Below are 18,462 nucleotides of genomic sequence, written 5' to 3' on the forward strand. Positions count from 1 at the left end.
AGAGGCCATTGCTGCATTCCAGGGCCTCGTGGAACCAAAGGGCCGTTGTGATCCTGCAGGGCCCCAAGAATCCATGGAGACTATTGTGGAATTACAAGGCCCCATGGAATCATGGAGAGCATTGTGACACTGTGGGGCCCCACGGAACCAAAGGGCCACTGTGACCCTGCAGGGCCTCATGGAAGCACAGGGCCATTGTGACACTGCAGAAGCAAGGAGAACATTGTGACACTCATGGAACCAAGGGGAGATGGAACAGGTCTGGCTGGTTTGGCCTCCCAGGGGCCACTGGACAGGTCCAGCTGATCTTGAAATACCAGGGGCTGATTCTCATCAGTTCTTGAAGAACTGGGGCTCTGTGCTTTCCTTCCTATGGAAAAGAACCATCTCTCTTTCCAGGTGCCCAAGGACAAAACTGATAATCCCCCTAAAACATTCCCTATCTGCAAGGGTTCTCCCAGGCAGAAGCTGCCAGGAAAGAGAGCTCTGGTTGGCCTTGGCCTCTGGTGGTCACCTCTAATCTCAAGGAAGCCCTGAGGAAAGAATTTGAACATGTTTAACTACTGGAACATCAATAAATGTCTCTCCTCCTCTGAAAAACTCAGATGATCTGATCATATGTGTCTTTTTCTTCCCATTGTGTATTTTGCACGAAACATTATTTTCACTAAATAATATTATTCTTCTTACTCTACCTAACACTCTGCAGTGTTATCTGACACAAAACACCTCCTCTATGTATGGATTCAGGTCACCTGTATAAGCAGACACAAGAAAGAATCCAGCAGGAATGATTTGTCTCTGTTCCCATCTGTCCCATCTCCTCTGGAGCTGGAGGTGCAACCCCAGCACTTGGCAGGGCTCAAGGGCTCCCAAGCTCAGCTCCCACCCAGAGAACGTGCAGACCCTGGGCTGCTCTTCTTGGCCCCTGCACACTCAGCCAGGCTGAGATGGACACTGATGGTTTCTGGGCCAGGCTCTCTGAGCCCAGAACAGCTCCCTGCAAGCTCTGCCAGCTGCCCTGAGCTCTGGGCAGCACCAAGGGCCTCTCCCCAGCCCAGCCCAGCCGGCTCTGGCCCCACAGCTCTGCTCAGGCCAGGCTGCTCTGGGCACTGCCCCACGGGCTCAGGCCCTGGCAAGGGCACAGCAGCAGCTGCAGCTGCCACAGGACTTAGCCCCAGCATGGGGGAACGTGGCTGGCCAAGCGAAAGGAGGATCCCTGGGTGCCCTGCTCTCCTCTGCAGGACATGCTGAGAGCTCTGCAGCCCCTGCTGCCATCCCATCTGCTCAGGGCAGCACAAGAGCCCCGGCCTTGGGGCCCCCAAGAGCTGCTCCTGCTCCAGGCCCAGGGCCCATCCCAAAGCTGGGGCAGCCAAAAAGCAGTGCCCATTTCTGCTCATCCCTGCTCTGATCAGGATGGATCCTCAGCACCGTGGAGGTTGGTGATGAACTTTACTTTTCCAGAGGCCTCTTCTTTGTTGAGCTCTTCAGTTCAGGAATTCAGTGAAAAATGCTCATAAATATTTTTTCAAAACACCCAAACAAGACAAGCCCATGGGAATAATTCAAATCTTCAGTTCTTCTGTGGTCAATTAGACAGATTTCAGAAGTGTATTCAAAGTGATTCCACTATATTGAAAACAATGAAGAGAGAATTGTTTTGTCCTGTTTAGTTTTCTTTTCCTGTTTATAAATTGATATCAGCAATCCCCAGTTCATACTGATCTCCAGCCCCTCCTCATGCAGTCTGAAGAGATATGAAAATTAAGACCCTTCATGGCTGAAAATCAATCACACTTTGTCCCTACCCCCTCCCCATCATTTCCCCATCCAACCCCTGGGACTCCTATGGATCAGGAATGGTGTGGCCAGCAGGAGCAGGGCAGTGATTCTTCCCCTGCACTCGGCACTGGTGAGGCCACACCTCGAGTGCTGTGTCCAGTTCTGGGCCCCCAATTTAGGAAGGCCATGGAGGGGCTGGAGTGTGTCCAGAGAAGGGCAACAAGGCTGGGGAGGGGTCGGGAACTCAAGTCCTGTGAGGAGCTGCTGAGGGAGCTGGGGTTGTTTATACTGGAGAAGAGGAGGCTCAGGGAGACAAGGTGGTGTCAGGGCAGAGGTTGGACTTGATGATCTCCAAGGTCTTTTCCAACCTTGCTGATTCTGTGACTCTCTGGAACCACCCTTGCAGACGTTGCAGGAGGAGCCCTGGGCCTCCTCTTCAGAAGTTCCAGCAGCCCAGGTCCCTCAGCGTCTCCTGCCAGCCCCAAAGCCCATCCTGTCAGTGCTGCAGAGCCTCTGCAGCCCCTCCTCAGTGCCCAGAACAGGGAGCCCCAGAGCCAGACACAGCAGCCCAGATGTGCCCCCCCTGGCCTGTGGTGCCTCTGGCAAGGGAGCAGCACCAGGCACTGCAGGAGCCTGCAGACAATTCCTGCAGCACTTGTAGGATGATCCTGCTGCCCAAGGGACGTTCCCATGGTGCCAAGTCAGGAACTGCAATGGGGAGTGGGGCCAGAGAGGAAAGCGCAAACAGGGATGGGCTGTTTGCAGGGGAGGGGACAGCAGTGCGCAATTGGAAGAGATTTGGGGCAGTAGAGAGGAAAGAAAGCAAACAAAGGGAAGAAAGAAAATGAGGCTAGGGCTTGAGGCTAGCAGTGCCGAGGGGGGATGTTGTTGGCAGCTCCATCAGGACTCTCTGGGACGCTGCCCTGGGCTGTGCAGCACACTGGGGATGGATCAGCCCCTGCTCTGCTGCTCCTTCCCGTCTGCCCCAGGGCCCTTGCAGAGCCCCAGCCATGCTGTTTGCCCCCAGCCTGCCCACGGCCAGCCTGGGGCTGCTCACGGGGCTTTTCTGTGCTGAGCATTGGCCTGGGCATGTTCTTGAGAGAGCCTGGGCAAGGAGCCTGGAGCCCCCAGGCCCTGGGCTGAGGCGTCAGCGCTGCCCCAGCAGTGCCCATGGCCTGTCCCTGCTGCAGCCCCGGCACTGCCACCCCCAGGGCTGTGCCTGGCCCCGAGAGCACTCAGGCCCTGCAGTAACACCAGGGCCACCAGGGCAGTGGGGCAGGGCCACGGCAGCAGCACTGGCAACACCAACTTGGCACAAACAAAGACATCACTTTGTAGAAAATATTTAAAATTTAAAGCAAAGATAAAGAACTTCCAAAATGAAACTTACACAAAGTATTGAAGTTTGCTTTTATTGCAAGTGATTTGTAGAAACTGGCCAGCAGTTTAGTGCTTCTGAAACCATCCAGTCGTTAGTCTCCACACTGCAGCCTTGAGCTCTTGGTTCCTCAGGCTGTAGATGAGGGGGTTCAGGGCTGGAGGCACCACTGAGTACAGAACTGACAGGGCCAGATCCAGGGATGGGGAGGAGATGGAGGGGGGCTTCAGGTAGGCAAATGTGGCAGTGCTGAGGAACAGGGAGACCACGGCCAGGTGAGGCAGGCAGGTGGAAAAGGCTTTGTGCCGTCCCTGCTCAGAGGGGATCCTCAGCACAGCCCTGAAGATCTGCACATAGGAGAAAACAATGAACACAAAACAACCAAAACCTAAAGATGCACTAACCACAATGAGCCCAAGTTCCCTGAGATAAGATTTGGAGCAGGAGAGCTTGAGGATCTGAGGGATTTCACAGAAGAACTGGCCCAGGGCATTGCCGTGGCACAGGGGCAGGGAAAATGTATTCGCTGTGTGCAGCAGAGCATTGAGAAAGGCACTGGCCCAGGCAGCTGCTGCCATGTTGGCACAAGGTCTGCTGCCCAGGAGGGTCCCATAGTGCAGGGGTTTGCAGATGGACACGTAGCGGTCATAGCACATGATGGTCAGGAGGGAAAATTCTGCTGTGACAAAGAAGAAAACCAGAAATACCTGTGCAGCACATCCTGAGAAGGAGATGGTGCTGGTGTCCCAGAGGGAATTGTGCATGGCTTTGGGGACAGTGGTGCAGATGGAGCCCAGGTCGCTGAGGGCCAGGTTGAGCAGGAAGAAGAACATGGGCGTGTGCAGGTGGTGGCCGCAGGCTACGGCGCTGATGATGAGGCCGTTGCCCAGGAGGGCAGCCAGGGAGATGCCCAGCAAGAGGCAGAAGTGCAGGAGCTGCAGCTGCCGCGTGTCTGCCAATGCCAGCAGGAGGAAATGCCTGATGGAGCTGCGGTTGGACATTTGCCGTGGCTACAGATGGGGATCTCTTAATGGAGAAAAGGACATTGAAGTTTTAGAGAAGATATTTGTAACCAAAATTAAAGCCATTTCCCATACAGCCTCCTCTGTAACACACACGGATTATTTTAATTATTAATTAAAATCATTACTTTGTTTCTTTGTTTAAGAGTTCTGAGATTTTTATTTTCAGCTCTCCCCATTTGTCTCCTAATATTCTTGGATATCAGAAACCCTCTACATTTTTTCTGCACTCAGGGAGAACAGAGCAAGTTCTGTGAGACAAAGTAATGAGAGGAGAGTGAGGGGAGATGGTCTCTCATTCTGACCTATTCGGAGTTTCTCTGGGCTTTAACCTTTCTCATGTGGAGAGTGATCATCTTCCCACGTTTTCCCTAAAATGTCACCAGTTACTGCTGAAAAGAGATGGATGCACCACAGCTGAGCTCCCCATTTGTAGCCAAGGACTCAACGTTGCTCATTTCACCAACCCAGCAGCATTTTCAGTGTCAGAAAACCTCTGCCTTTCGCCATCAATCTTATCACTCAGAGATGCTCTAGGACAGGTTTGCACCCTGGATTGAAGCTCCAAGCTTGGACTGAAATCTCAGAGACTTCCAAGTGTCCTTATGCTGGCATTGGATTAAGGGAGATGCAGCTCCTTCCCTGGCTGCCCTGAAAGCATTGCCCAGAGCCGGGCACTGGGGACAGCGTCACTCTGAGCCAGCTGTGCCCACTCCAGAGCCCCCAGGGCCAGGCAGCTGCTCCCAGCCCTGTACTCTGCAGGGGGAACTGGGCCCGGGGCTGCAGAGCTGACCCATGGCTCTGCTGCAGCTCTGCCTGCACAGGAGGGGCTGCACACCTTGGAGCCCCGGCCCTGAGGGCAGAGGCTGGGCTGGGGCACAGGAGGGAGGGGGCTTGTTCAGAGGGAGGGGCTGCACTGGAGGGGATCCTGTGGGCATCTCCAAACTCTCCCTGCCACAGCATTGCTGGGTTTTGTTTTCTCTCATTGCCTGATCTTCTCTCTGCTTCCTGGAGGTTTCCCTCCTGCAGGTGTTTCCCTGTGCCTGATCTCTCCCTGACAGAACTCACAGACCCCAATTCCCTGTGCCCTCTCCTTGGCCCTACAGAACCCTGCCTGTTTGCAGGGCACTGGCTGGGGCAGGTTCTGTTTGCAGGTGGGAGAAAGGACAGCTCAGACTGAGCCTGATGGGTCCAGCAAAGATGATGCTGGTGCTGTCCATGGGCAGAGTGGCTGAAAGTACATTAGGGATCTCCTGTGAAGCTACAGAACACTAAACTAACAGTTCCAATGTCTCAGGAACTTTTAAAATTTCATAATTAATAATTCATAATCAATCTTTAATGTTAATCCCCCCCCCCCGCTGCCTGCCATTCTCCAATATTAGGAAACGGAATACAAAGTCTTTGGAAATGTCCTAATTTTCAATGAAATCCTTGTATTGGAAATATTTTATGACTGACCAGCATTCCTCAGCATGTCAAAGCTTCATGAGCATATCACCTCCCCAGTCCCAGAAATATTCAGAGATTTACTCACAGATTCGTTAGGCATTGGGATGTTCCAGCTTTTGGAGATGGCTCCAGGAGCTGCAGCTGCCTTGTCCTGCAGCCAGAGGTTCCTGTGCCAAGGGCTGGCAGTGATTGTGCCCCAGGCACTTCTCAGCACCTTCCCAGCCCTGACTGATTGAAGCTCTCTGTGCTTCTGTGCTGTGCCCAGGGTGGCTGCAGGCAGTGCCCCAGCCCTGCTGGGCTGGGAGAGGAACTGCTCCTCAGGAGAAATGTCTTTATGAGGCTCTTCTTGGTTTGCCAGGAGCTGCCTCTGGGCCAGGAGGCCAGCCCAACTCAGCAGCACAGACACAGCACAAGGACATTAATGAGCCTCTGGGGCTTTGGTGTTGTTTACATCAGACTCAGTCCCTGAGAGAGAGCTCAAAAAACTTCTTAAGAACTCAAACTTAAATTGAAAGTGTGAAGTTTCTTGAAGATTTTATGGGTCCCACTGAGGGACAAAACTCAGCAAGTGTCCCCGGGTTCCAGTTAGGGAAGAACCCTGGAGGCAGTGATGGCAGCTGGGGACAAACAAGGCCAAGGTGTCTGTGGTGCTGAGCAAAGCTGGATGTGTTTGAGGAATGCAAAGGGCCAAGGCCTGAGCCCCAGCCCCTGGCCAGGCAGATGCTGTCCCTCCCTCCTTGCTCAGGGCTCTTGCCGGGATGGGCACTGGCATGTGGGGATGTGCAATGGCAAGGGCAGAAGCATGGGGCGGCCCCTGCCAGGCTGCTGAGCAGGGACAAGGAGGCAATGAGGCCCCAGGCCTGCAAGGGTCACTTGTCTCCTGCTCCTGCCTCAGGCCCAGGCCCAGCAGCCATGGCCAAAGTGCTACCCAAGTTGGCTCTGGCAGGGCTGTCTTGCAGCTGCTGCACATGCCTATGCCCTGTGCAGCCCAGGCTGTCCCACGGTGTCCCTGCCCTGCGCCTCTGTCCCTGCCGCTCTGGGAAAAGGTCCCCCTGTACCTTTTGGACACATACCTTGGCATATTGGAATGTTGTCCATATGGATGGCTACAGAGCACCAAAACATAAATTCTCATCTCTTTTTTCTGAAAATATAGGATCATAAGTCCTTATATCATCCTTTGGTGGTTTTCGTTATAATGAAACTTACCTTTCTGAATAGAAAAGTGTCCTTCTTTGTGTGTAATATCTAATACAAAGGTAAAAGTAATTAGGAATCATTTCAGGCATTGGCATTCATGACCATAGCACTCCAGGAAGCAGCCAAGTTAGAATCCATGCATTTTTCAATACAACTATTGTTCTGGAAGCTTGAAACATAACTGAAGAGGACAACTGGGAAGTGACTTTGTCCTGCAGCCTTATGGTTCTCCTTTTTTAAAAAATTCATGTGTGAAATTGTAACTAACCTGATGTCATTTGTATTTTTAGAGGAAAAAGGGATGATTAAGGGTAACTAAGGCCTATCCATAAGACATTCTCTAGATCTTTAGATTATTGAGCCCCAAAGGATAAGTTACCATGGTATACTATGATAAAGGGTACCTTTATCAACACCATATGGACCACCCTCTAGCTTGCCTTTGGACACTCAACTTTTCAACTACCTCATACAGACATGTTCATACACACAGACAAGTGTGCAAAAAGGTTTCTCATCTGATTCCACCAGATCCCACTGGCTCTGTAGCGCAGTCAGAAAATACACATTGAGTCTAATGAGGAAACAGGGTACTGTGGAACAGTGCAGGTGTGGGATCTCAGCACCTCAGAATGGAGGTGCAGAGTGGCCGAGACCACCCTTGGGGGGCTGGGGAGTCCTGGAATGTTGCCAGAAGTGTCTGGTGGCAGGACTTTGATCCTACACAGGACATGACACCTGTATGAAGATAGGAAGAATTCACTGGGTGAATGGTGAAGGGATAAGTTAATTAGAGTGTAAAACACAGGGTTTAAGATTTCTGTATAGGGGGGTCTAAAGAAGTAAAATAGAAGAATTGGGGCATGTCCTGTTCTTCTTCCTCTTCTTCTTGGCCTCCATCTTCTGTGGTGATGGTGGCACTTTGAGATTGGTTATTACTAGAAGTGCACCGGTTAATAAGGGTAGAAGGTATTGGAGAAAAATTATAAATATTGTATACGTAACTTCGGGTATAAAGATAAGTGACCGCCCCGGGGCTCTCAGTGTGCTCATGGCTGGCTTGCTGTGCAGACCTCTGTTGGGCTGAAAGAAAATCTTTTAGATAAACAATTAATAAACACCGAGACCGAGAAAAGATCAGAAGTCTCTCCTCGTCCTTTGAAGCGCCGGGCTGTCCAAGGCCACCCTGGGCCTTTCCAGGCCACCTAAACAGCCAAGAAAGAGACATGCAGGGACCAGGTGCAAGGCAGGGCCTTACAAGCACACTGATCAGCATTTGTCAGCATCTCTCAGCATGACTGACCCCACTTATTGTACTATTCCTATATTTTCCTATGTCTATTTCTCTCCAAACCACCTTGATTCCTCCCTTTTCCTTCTTTGGTTCTTCCCCTAACATTCCATATTAAGTCTAGTGAAATTAAAAAATGCTGCTTCCTTTCACCCCAATATTAACCCTGTAACACTAGGCAGTAATACCAGCCATTCTGCAAAGCCATCTGGAGAGCCACTCTGCTGACTCATGGTGATAAGTTTTCTTTCCAGATCATGAGGCTGAGGCTCTCCTGGAACAGCTGAGAATGTTTTTATTTATTTATTTATAAATGTATTTTTAATAATGTATTTTATTCATTTATTTAACATCTTTTACTATGGTCCACATGTTCCTTATGGTATACCATGTTCCCTGCTACAGAAGACTCCAGTATCACTGCTCTTACTTTCAAAATGAAGATAATACTGAATAAACTTCTGTCCTTCAGTGGAACCCAACTACTGACAGAGTCTGATGTGAATCTCTCCTGGTCACCTTGTTACAGTGATTGACAGGGATGTTGGCCAAATATCGCCCAAGGCTGCAGCCATCATTAGGCAATGTGGAACAGGTCTTGGACCACATAAGCCATGTTGTAAAACTCATCCCCCGGCTGCCCCACCTGGCTGACCCCTTCCTTTGCTGACAGCTCTGCCTCCTGCCTGCCTCTGACTGCACACACAAAGCCTGGTGATGACCCAGGCTCCTTCTGGTGTTGGACCAGAGCTCTGCCCTGGAGGGAAATTTCTTTCTCCTGCTTGCCAGTCTGAACCTCCCCAGCTGCCATTTTTATTAATTTTTCTTTTTTCTGCCTTTTTCTTTTATGTCAGAAGGATCCACTATCACTTAAACCACCCGTCAGTCCCTCCCAGGGCTCTCCTCTGCTGTCCTCAGTCTCCACTCCACGGAGCACAGAGCTCCTCTGTCCCTGTACAGTGCTCATGTGCCTGAGGCCATGGGTGCCTGGACAAGAAGGACGGTTCTTTTCTACAGGAAGGAACCCAGAGAGCCCCAGGGGTTTGAAGGCAGATCAGAGGCAGTCACCAGACACCAAGGCCAGCGAGACCTGTCTGTCCTTGCGGCTTTTGTCTGAAAGCAACCCTTGGATATTTGTGGAGTTTTGAAAGTGGAATTCCGTTTCAGCCATGGATACCTGGATCAGAATGACAGTTCTTCTCCACAGGAAGGAAAGGGCAGAGCCCCAGTGTTTCAAAGGCTGATTAGAGGCATCTCCAAGGAGGCCAAGGCCATCCAGACCAGTTTGTCTTGGTGTCTTTTGTCTGGGAGGAATCCTTTTATAAATGAAATTTTGGATGCCAAATCCCAGTTTTGTCCATGGGCATCTGGACAAGGACAGTTCTTTTGCATAGGAAGGAAAGTACAGAGCCCAGGTGTTTCACCGGCAGATGAGAGCTGGCCCTCAGGAAGCCAAGGGAACTTGGACAGTCCTGGGAGCTATCCTTGGATATAAGGAATTTTGGAGGCAGATTCCCAATTTTGGCTATGGACACCTGCACTTGAAAGATGATTTTTCCATGGAAAGAAAAGCACACCCCCACAGTATTTGAAGGCAGATGAGAGGTGGCCCCCAAGATGTCAAGGCCATCCAGAGCTGTCTGTTCTGGCAGATTTCATACAGGAATCATCCTTTGATATAAGTGAATTCGGACGTAGAATCCCAATTTCAGCCATGAACCCCTAAAGGAGGAGAGTTCTTTCCCACAGGAAGGAAAGCACAGAACTCCGGGGCTTCAGGGGCAGCAGAGAAGCAACCCTCAATATGCCAAGGTAAGCTGGACCAGTCAAGCCAAGCCAAACAGAACTTTTCCATGTTCTTGGATCCTTGGGGCCTTGCAGCATTACAACTGCGCCTTGGTTCCATGAGGCCTTGTAGTATCACAAGAGATCTTTTTTTTTTCACAAGGTCAAGCAATACCACAATGGTCTTCTTGGCTCTGCAGTGGCACAATGGCCCCTTGCTTCCATGAGGCCTTGCAGTGTCTGACAATGGCCCTTTGGTTCTATTGGGGCTCCCGGCCAGGAGCAGCAGCAGCGCCGGCCCCTTCCTGCCTGCTCCTGCCTCGGCTCCCACGGGCTTTTTCCAGCTCAATTCTGGACTAGAGCAGCAATCACCCACACACAGCCCTGACTCCTCAGGGCCCACCTGTGCTGCCCTGAGCCAGCCCTCAGAGAAAGAAAGGATCAGGTTCCAGCGCTGTTTTCATCGCTGTTTTACTCGCCCTGAGGTGACAGCAGGAGGCTGCTGCTGGCTTTGCCTTGGGAATTGGAGATCATGGCTACTCTTGGCCCTCTTCTGCTTGCCACTTGAAATTTATCTGCAATTGCCTTTTTTGATCAGTGCTACCCATAGTGCTTTCATGATGGTGAATGTGGGAATCCTTAAAATCAGAGGGTTTTGGGAAAGCTGCAAAATGCAGGCCTCAAAGACAGCAGAACTACAATTAGAGCTAAGCAGTAGCCATGAGATTTGTCAGCAGAAAAGTTCTATAAGAAGTAGAAGTAAGGACAAATAGAAAAATGGTTGGTGTATTAATGCTTGTCTAGAACAAATCCCTAAGCCGCAGAGATATTGGGAAGTTCTAAGCTTAATAATGGAGCTCTGTTCATTGTGTATAAAGGCTCACAAGGAGGTATTCTATTCAAAACAAGCAAGCATTGTTTTAACCAAAGGTACCTGTGCTTATAGTGGTTGGATAGAACTACCGTCAATATGCTTTTGCTTTCTGTGATTGGTAAAAAACTTTTAAAGTAAGTTGTAACATTGAGTTGTCTGCTGCTGAGGACACAAGCTGCTGGCATCTTCCCATTCTCATAACCATGTAATGATACTGATGCTAGAAAATAAACAGCTCGACACACGTTCCTCAGCAGTCCCGTCCTGTTGGTAATTTGTACATAGCCCCCAGCTGGCAATAGGTGAACTCAGGCTTTTGGTCACAGGCATCATGATCAACAGATCTTGAAATGCTCTCAAGTCCCTGAGCACTAAGTCAAGGAGAATTAAAGCAGCCACACAGGTCACATTTGCAGTACTCAAACATAGCCCTGTTGCTGCTGCTGCTGAAATAGAATCAACTGACAGAGGCCATCACAGAAATTGCCTCTGGAATATCAAATCAAATGAAAACATCCACCAGGAGGAAGAGAAACCAGAGTGTCTTGACTTACTTAATTCTCTCTTCTCCCAAGCAGCAGCAGCAAATGGAGATGCGCAGAGGTATTTCCAGCTGCTGCTGATCCCAGCTGGAGCCCAGCCTGCTGCCCAGGCCCAGCGGGAAGCTGAGTCCAGCCCGGGGAGCTCCCGCAGTGTTGGGAGCTCAGCGCACGCAGGGCCAGGCCCAGAGCCCCGGGCACGGCCGCCCATTGCGGGGCAGCGGCGCAGACGGAATGTCCTGCAGCCCAAACCTCCTGCTCCTGCCACACAGCGCCAGCGCTCTCCCCCTCCTCCTCCTCTCCCAGCACGGCACAAATTCCAGTTTGGAGGAGGCTGCCCCAGAGAGGGCTCAGGCTCCCGCTTCAGCCTCAGGGTCCCTGCAGAGGAACAGGGCATCTTTCAGGCACTTCCAAGCTCAGGGTTGCCATTTCATGGGGAATCTGGGATGAAAATGGCCTTGTTATTAAGGACAAAAGCGGAGGGACTGGACTGGAAATTATTAGGAAAAATGATCCTTTGTACAGGCAAAGCTCACTAAGTCATTCCCTGCATTTCTCCTTTTCAGATTCTTTCAGTCATCTCCTGAGAAATCCAGCTTGTTTTGGTGCCCTTCATGAACTGACAGTAACTCTTGATTTATATCAATGCATGAGATGTAGCAGCATCTGAACTGAACAATGAAACAAATTCCCTCTGTCAGCCCATTTTCATCTTCTACATTGCTTTCAAGATGTCCATGGGGATGATGGAATGATTATCACACAGCTCTCCATTTCTGGCCGCAGGCTCTGGAGATTCTTTCTCTGCATTCAGTCAGGCTTGCATTCCCTAACAATTCCTGGTAGCCCGTCATGTTTCCTTAGTGTAGAACAGTAACAATGAAAACCTCACCAATGGCACAAGTGCCCAGACCACAAGGAAAAGAACAGGCTGTAAAGTTCTTTAAACATTTGTCCTGCTTTGCTGCAAGAGTCGTGCTGCACGCACGGTGTGGAAAGCCAAGAGAAGCTGCAGCTGGTGGCACATCTTGTGACAGAAGCTGCACCTTGTTCTCCAGGAAAGGTTCTTGGAAAGAGCAAACAGGACTGTGGAGAAGATTCTGGAAGAACTGAAGCAGTTTTTAGGAAATGAAATGAAAACAGAAAAAACCATACCAAGATGTATTACTCTATTCATTTTTATGCTCCCCTTTGCACTACTTCTCTGTCCCATTAATTCCAAAAGCATCTCACTTCTAAGATACATGACTTGGCATGTTTTAGACACTGTAAAATACCATGAGCTATACAGTTTGCCTTCCCCAGCTTTTTCTTTTCTTTTGGAAAGCAATGCTGGAGAGGTAAATGCAGTTGTAATATATGGAAGGGATAATTCATGCTCCAAATGTATGTGTCTGACCACCCTGGCCGGGAGCGGCTGTCTATTTAGGTTCAACAAGTTCCCTGACACAAGTTAAGATAACGACTGATGCTTTAACGTAGGAATAGAAGCTTCCAGGGCGATGATAACTGGTATCCCAAGTCATCGGGTGCCACCCAAGAGCGATTATTGCCTTGCCAATTGCATCTATCAAGATAGTCAGGGGCGCCAAACTGATACATCTGAATACACGGCTTGCCGGAGCTGATTGACACCTGTGGCACACCTGGACCCAGCTTTTGTCCACCTCTGCACATGGAAAGAAACACCAATGCATGGGAAGAGATACAAAGAAAATTTGGTCATCTTTGCCTCAGGCAGAATAAACTGTATAAAACCTCACTGCAAGAAGCAGCATGCATGAACGGGGGAGACTCTGACACTCGAGAGGTCAGATCCAGGTTCACCCAGCGCCAAACACAGGCTCAACACTGTCTCTTTGGCTGTGGTGGTTTTGAAGACCGAAATTTGGTCGCACAGACAAATTAAGAAATCTTTACTAAATTTTTGATAAATTTTGGGTCACAATTTGATCATTTATAACAATCTGGTGAAACCCGAAGGGATTTGAATTTGGGGTTTGGGACCCCTTCCTGCCCTGAAGGCACCTTGGGGATTTCAGCAGTCTGAGCGGGATTGGAGTCCGCGAGACCAATTAAAAATCACCAAACCAAAACTGGAGCCACAGCTAAAGAGGGATAAAATGGGCCCCGCTCTCAGGAACTCGGCAAGATCCAGGGGATCTCCAAGCCCGAGGTGCTTTTTTTTCCCCTCAGAAATCAACGTGCATGAAGAATCTATGTGGGAAAAGAATCTACGTGGTTGAGTGGGGTGTGACCGAGTTATTGTGAGATGTGTCTCTGTCACAAAGCAAGTGTGGACACCACAGCCGCAGTTCCACCATACTGTGAAGGACATGGTCGTCAAGGGAGAAGCAGACACTTTTCCTTAACACACGTGGGACCTGGTACTCATAGAAAGTTCAAGGAGGGAAATTGGTCATGGTTCGGTCAGAAAGGGGAAACGACAGTCCTGGAAAATTTCAGGAGTCCATCTACCTTCTGATCCAGAGAAAACAGGAAAGAAAACCGGAGATCAGTCAAAAAGTCAGCGTAACAGTTCTCCGTTTGACTGAGTAAGACTGGTGACATTTTGCAGATTCAGGAAATCAACATCAGACCTAGAGTCAGGAGTAGCGACGAGCATCCCAGCTGGAGGAGACAAGGTGAGAAAATTCACAGGAGGGATTTTGGAAAAATGAGGTTGGGAAAAAGCAAGTTCTGGAGAAAACCCGAGGAAAAATCTCCCCAGGGTCCCGTGTGGTAGCTAGGGAAGAGGCACTGTGGAAGAAACTCGCGATGTCACGGAAAGCCAGGACCCTCTGTTTCCCATAGATAAGACCCTCTGTTACTCATAGATAAGAAACTAACATAGGAATGTGGCCCCACTAAAAATAGGGATGTTGCCCCACTGAAGTCAGCAACTTTCCACTCCTTACTCAGTACTTTTCCATTCCCTACTAACCATAGATAAGAAGGACAAACCCCCTTTTGACGTAGAGACCCCTTAGACTATAAGACCCTATGAGAAGAAGTAATAAACGCCTTTTGACCGTCCACCACATTAGTGTCTGCGTGTCTCATTGGCCCGAACGGCCCGGGAGAGTGGGTCATCGAGCTGTACCTCAGAACCAGGTCGCCTGCCTTGATCCAGAAGGCAACAGTCCCGGGAAAGTTCTGCCAGAAATCCCAAAAGATAGTCCATTGGGGTGGATGCTAGAACACTGGGATGAGAGTCCAAGGAGAGCGGGCAGGTCCAAGGAGAAAATGATACATTTTTGTATGGAAAAATGGGGAGGGAAGGAGATCGGAAAATACGTGGTTTGGCTGGTGTTCGGCACGTTTAAAGCATGGACTTGCAAGTCTTTGTACGATTACGTATTTGATTGCTGCCTGTGGGATTTTGAGGAGATTGCGTATGCCGAGATGTGGAGGTATGCATGTATGAGTTTATACCCAGTATGACCCCTCCGAAACTCAGCAAACATGGGAAAGGAATGGGAACCCTTGGACAATCTTCCACTTCCCTACCTTGTTCCTCCGCCCCAGCCCGGACCAGCTCAGGCACCACCGGTGCCCACGTTGCCTCCCGAGGTGGCGATCCCGCTGGCTCAGTTCTCGGCACCGCCGCTCCCGCCAGAGCCGGCTGCGGTACCCCCCCCCTCCACGTGACCAAGCGGCGGCGGCGACTCCGCTCCCATGTGAGCAGCTGCTGCCACTGACCCTTCCCAAAACCGAAGAAAAACAGGCAACCATCCCCAAAACCAGCCCTCCCCTGGCCCATTGAACGAGCGGCAAATGAGGAGGGCGACTACGGGAGACAGTGGGGATGAGGAAGGGAAGCTTGGCTTCTTCCCTTTACTGGTGGAGGTGCTGACAGCTCCTGGAGTTATTGCCTTTGTACACGCGCCAATCGACACCAGTGACATGAGAGCGTTCAAGAAAGAGATGGGAAAATTGATAGATGATCCTTTGGGGGTGGCAGAAAAGCTAGATGAATTTCTAGGGACCAGCACCTACACCTATGAGGATCTCAATGCGATCCTGAGATCGCTCTTCAACAATGAGGAGAGGGACATGATCAGACAAGCTGCGATCAAAGATTGGGAAAAGAGAAACCCCAATGGGGAAAGTGGGGCCCAGAGTTGGCCAAACCAGAAACCGTCCTGGAATGCCCAGATGGAGGAGGGGAGGCAGAAAAGGATAAATTTAGGAAATATGATAATTCAGGGTATCAGGGAAGCGGTACCCAAGGGACAGAACATGAGCAAGGTACTTGGGGAGTGCCAGGGGAAAGATGAAACTCCCATGGAACGGTTGCAAAGGCTCTGCAAGGATTTGAGAATGTATTTGGGGACAGTTTTGCTAAAAACTCAGTCTGTGGCAAAATCCTGGGAAGACGGTTGGAAAAAGTTAGAAAAGATAGGTGGGTGGCAGGAAAAAAGGGTTGCAAGAGCTGCTTCGGGAAGCTCAGGAAGTCTACATGAGATGAGACGAAGAGAAACAGAAGATCCAAGCTAAGGTATTGGTAGCTGCAGTAAGGGAAGCACACAAACAGGAGCAGGGCAGAGACAGAGCAAAGAAAGAGCTGGCAAAGAAGCAGAACTCTTCCCAAGGAAAAGGATCAAACAATCAGAAGAGAGATTTTGAGTGCTATTACTGCAAACAAAAGGGACACATCTGAAGGAATTGTCCCAACAAAGCCAAGGACCAGGCAATGTTGCAAGAAGATGAGGCGTGTCAGGGACTTTTCAGTTTGGAGTCCAGAACATTGAGGGAGCCCTTGATAAAATTAAAAGTAGGACTCCACAGGCAGGAGATGTGGTTTATGGTAGACTCACGGGCAAAACGGACAGCGGTGCAGCAGCTGCCACAAGGGTGCTCTCTAAGCACTGATTCCATGATGGTAATCGGGGCAAAAGTGGAACCCTTTGAGCTTCTGATCATAAAAGATGTAGAAATAGAAACAAAAAACAAAAGACGTCCAGGAAATATCTTACTGATACAGGATGCGTATTTAAATGTACTGGGGCGGGACATGATGGTAGCCCTGAAAATCACCTTGGCAGTGGAAAATTCAAGGCTCAGGGTGAGAATGTATAAACTCACCATCCAGGACAAGGAGAAAATGGATCCGAAGGTATGGTATGTCAAAGGGGAAGCTGGGAGGCTGGACATAGAGCTGATTCGTGTCGAAATTGAGAGACCAGAGGACCCTATTTGGGTTAAGAAATATCCCATCTCCATGGAGGGGAGGAAGGGATTGGAACCGGTGATTGATGAAGTAATAAAGAAAGGAACGTTGGAGCTGTGCATGTCTCGGCACAACACCCCAGTTCTGGCTATGAAAAAGATGGACGGCAGCTTTAGGCTAGTGAAAGATTTAAGGGCTGTGATTCAGAGCACTAAGACCTTGTTCCCCATGGTCTCAAATCCTTACACCTTGTTGAATAACATTTCTCCTGAGGACACATGGTGCAGTGTGATTGATTTGAAAGATGCTTTCTTGACCTGTCCTTTAGCAGAGGGCAGCAGAGATGGTTTTGCATTTCAGTGGGAAGATCTAAAGGCGAAGAGAAAGCGGCAGCTCAGATGGACGTTGTTGCCTCAAGACTTCATGGATTCCCCAAATTTATTCGGGCAAGCACTTGAGCAGGTATTGAGCCATTTTGTACCAATGGAGGGAACAAAATTGTTAAAATATGTAGACGATTTGCTGGTTGCAGGTCCAAGGGAGGAGGTTGTAAGAGTGAGCACCATTGAAGTATTGAACTTTTTAGGGGAAAATGGGTTGGAGGTGTCAAAGTCTAAGTTGCAATTCACAGAGCCCGAGGGCAGGTACTTGGAACATTGGTTAACCAAGGGAAAAAAGAAATTGGATCCAGAGCTGTGGGATCTCAGCACCTCAGGATGGAGGTGCAGAGTGGCCGAGAACACCCTTGGGGGTCTCGGGAGTCCTGGAATGTTGCCAGAAGTGTCTGGTGGCAGGACTTTGATCCTACACAGGAGATGACACCTGTATGAGGACTGGGAGGATTTCACTGGGGTGAATGGTGAAGGGATAAGTTAATTAGAGTGTAAAACACCGGGTTTAGGATTTCTGTATAGGGGGTTCTAAAGAAGTAAGATGGAGGAATTGGAGTGTGTCCTGTCCTTCTTCTTCTTCTTCTTGGCCTCCATCTTCTGTGGTGATGGTGGCACTTTGGGATTGGTCATTACTAGAAGTGCACCGGTTAAAAAGGGTAGAATGTATTGGGGAAAAATTATAAATATTGTATACGTAACTTTGGGTATAAAGATAAGTGACCGCCCCGGGGGCTCTCAGTGTGCTCATGGCTGGCTTGCTGTGCAGACCTCTGTTGGGCTGAAAGAAAATCTTTTAGATAAACAATTAATAAACACCGAGACCGGGAAAAGATCAGAAGTCTCTCCTCGTCCTTTGAAGCGCCGGGCTGTCCAAGGCCACCCTGGGCCTTTCCAGGCCACCTAAACAGCCGAGAAACCGACAAGTGGCGTCCCTGAGCTATCTCATAGGTCATAAATCAGCCGAGAGGAGAAACAGAAACTGACACAGAGCGGGTGGCAGGGATTGTTGCCTTACCACCCCTGCAAACTAAAAGGGAGGTCAGACAGCTTTTGGGGCTGTTGGGATATTGCCAGCAGTGGATTGAAGGGTACAGTGAAAAGGGGAAGTTTCTATTCAAGAAACTCACCACAGACCGAGTCAAATGGATGGAAAAGGATGAAGAAGAATTCAGGGGAGTCAAGGAAGCACTCACAGCGGCACCAGTGCTGAGCCTCCCTGACGTGAAGAGACCCTTTCAGTTGTTCGTGGACGTGAACAATCACATGGCACACAGGGTGCTGACACTGGGCTGGGGTCAGGAAACCGGTAGGTTACTTGTCGAGGCTTTTGGACCCAGTCAGCAGGGGCTGGCCCACCTGCTTGCAGGCGATAGTCGCCATAGCATTGCTGGTAGAGGAGGCCAAGAAGGTAACCTTCGGTGCACCGTGGTAGTATTTGCACCGCACAATGTATGGGGCATACTACAGCAGAAGGCAAACAATGGCTCACTGATGCAAGGTTGGTAAAGTATGAGGCCATTTTGATTCACTCACAGGATTTGGAATTGTGGACAATGACTGCACAGAACCCCGCA

General features: G+C 49.8%; 1 protein-coding gene across 1 annotated transcript; it reads right to left on the reverse strand.

Moving 5' to 3' along the window:
* Nucleotides 1-746: 746 nt before the first annotated feature.
* Nucleotides 747-4,047, reverse strand: LOC134434257 (olfactory receptor 14C36-like; the record flags this gene model as incomplete). Its single annotated transcript, XM_063182938.1, has 2 exons — nt 747-755; nt 3,274-4,047. Coding segments are annotated over 2 exons (783 nt in total), but the record flags the coding sequence as incomplete, so codon positions are not given.
* Between the last annotated feature and the right edge of the window lie 14,415 nt (nt 4,048-18,462).

The sequence above is a fragment of the Melospiza melodia genome, unplaced genomic scaffold (genome assembly GCF_035770615.1).
Source record: "Melospiza melodia melodia isolate bMelMel2 unplaced genomic scaffold, bMelMel2.pri scaffold_34, whole genome shotgun sequence".
NCBI classification, from domain to species: domain Eukaryota; kingdom Metazoa; phylum Chordata; class Aves; order Passeriformes; family Passerellidae; genus Melospiza; species Melospiza melodia.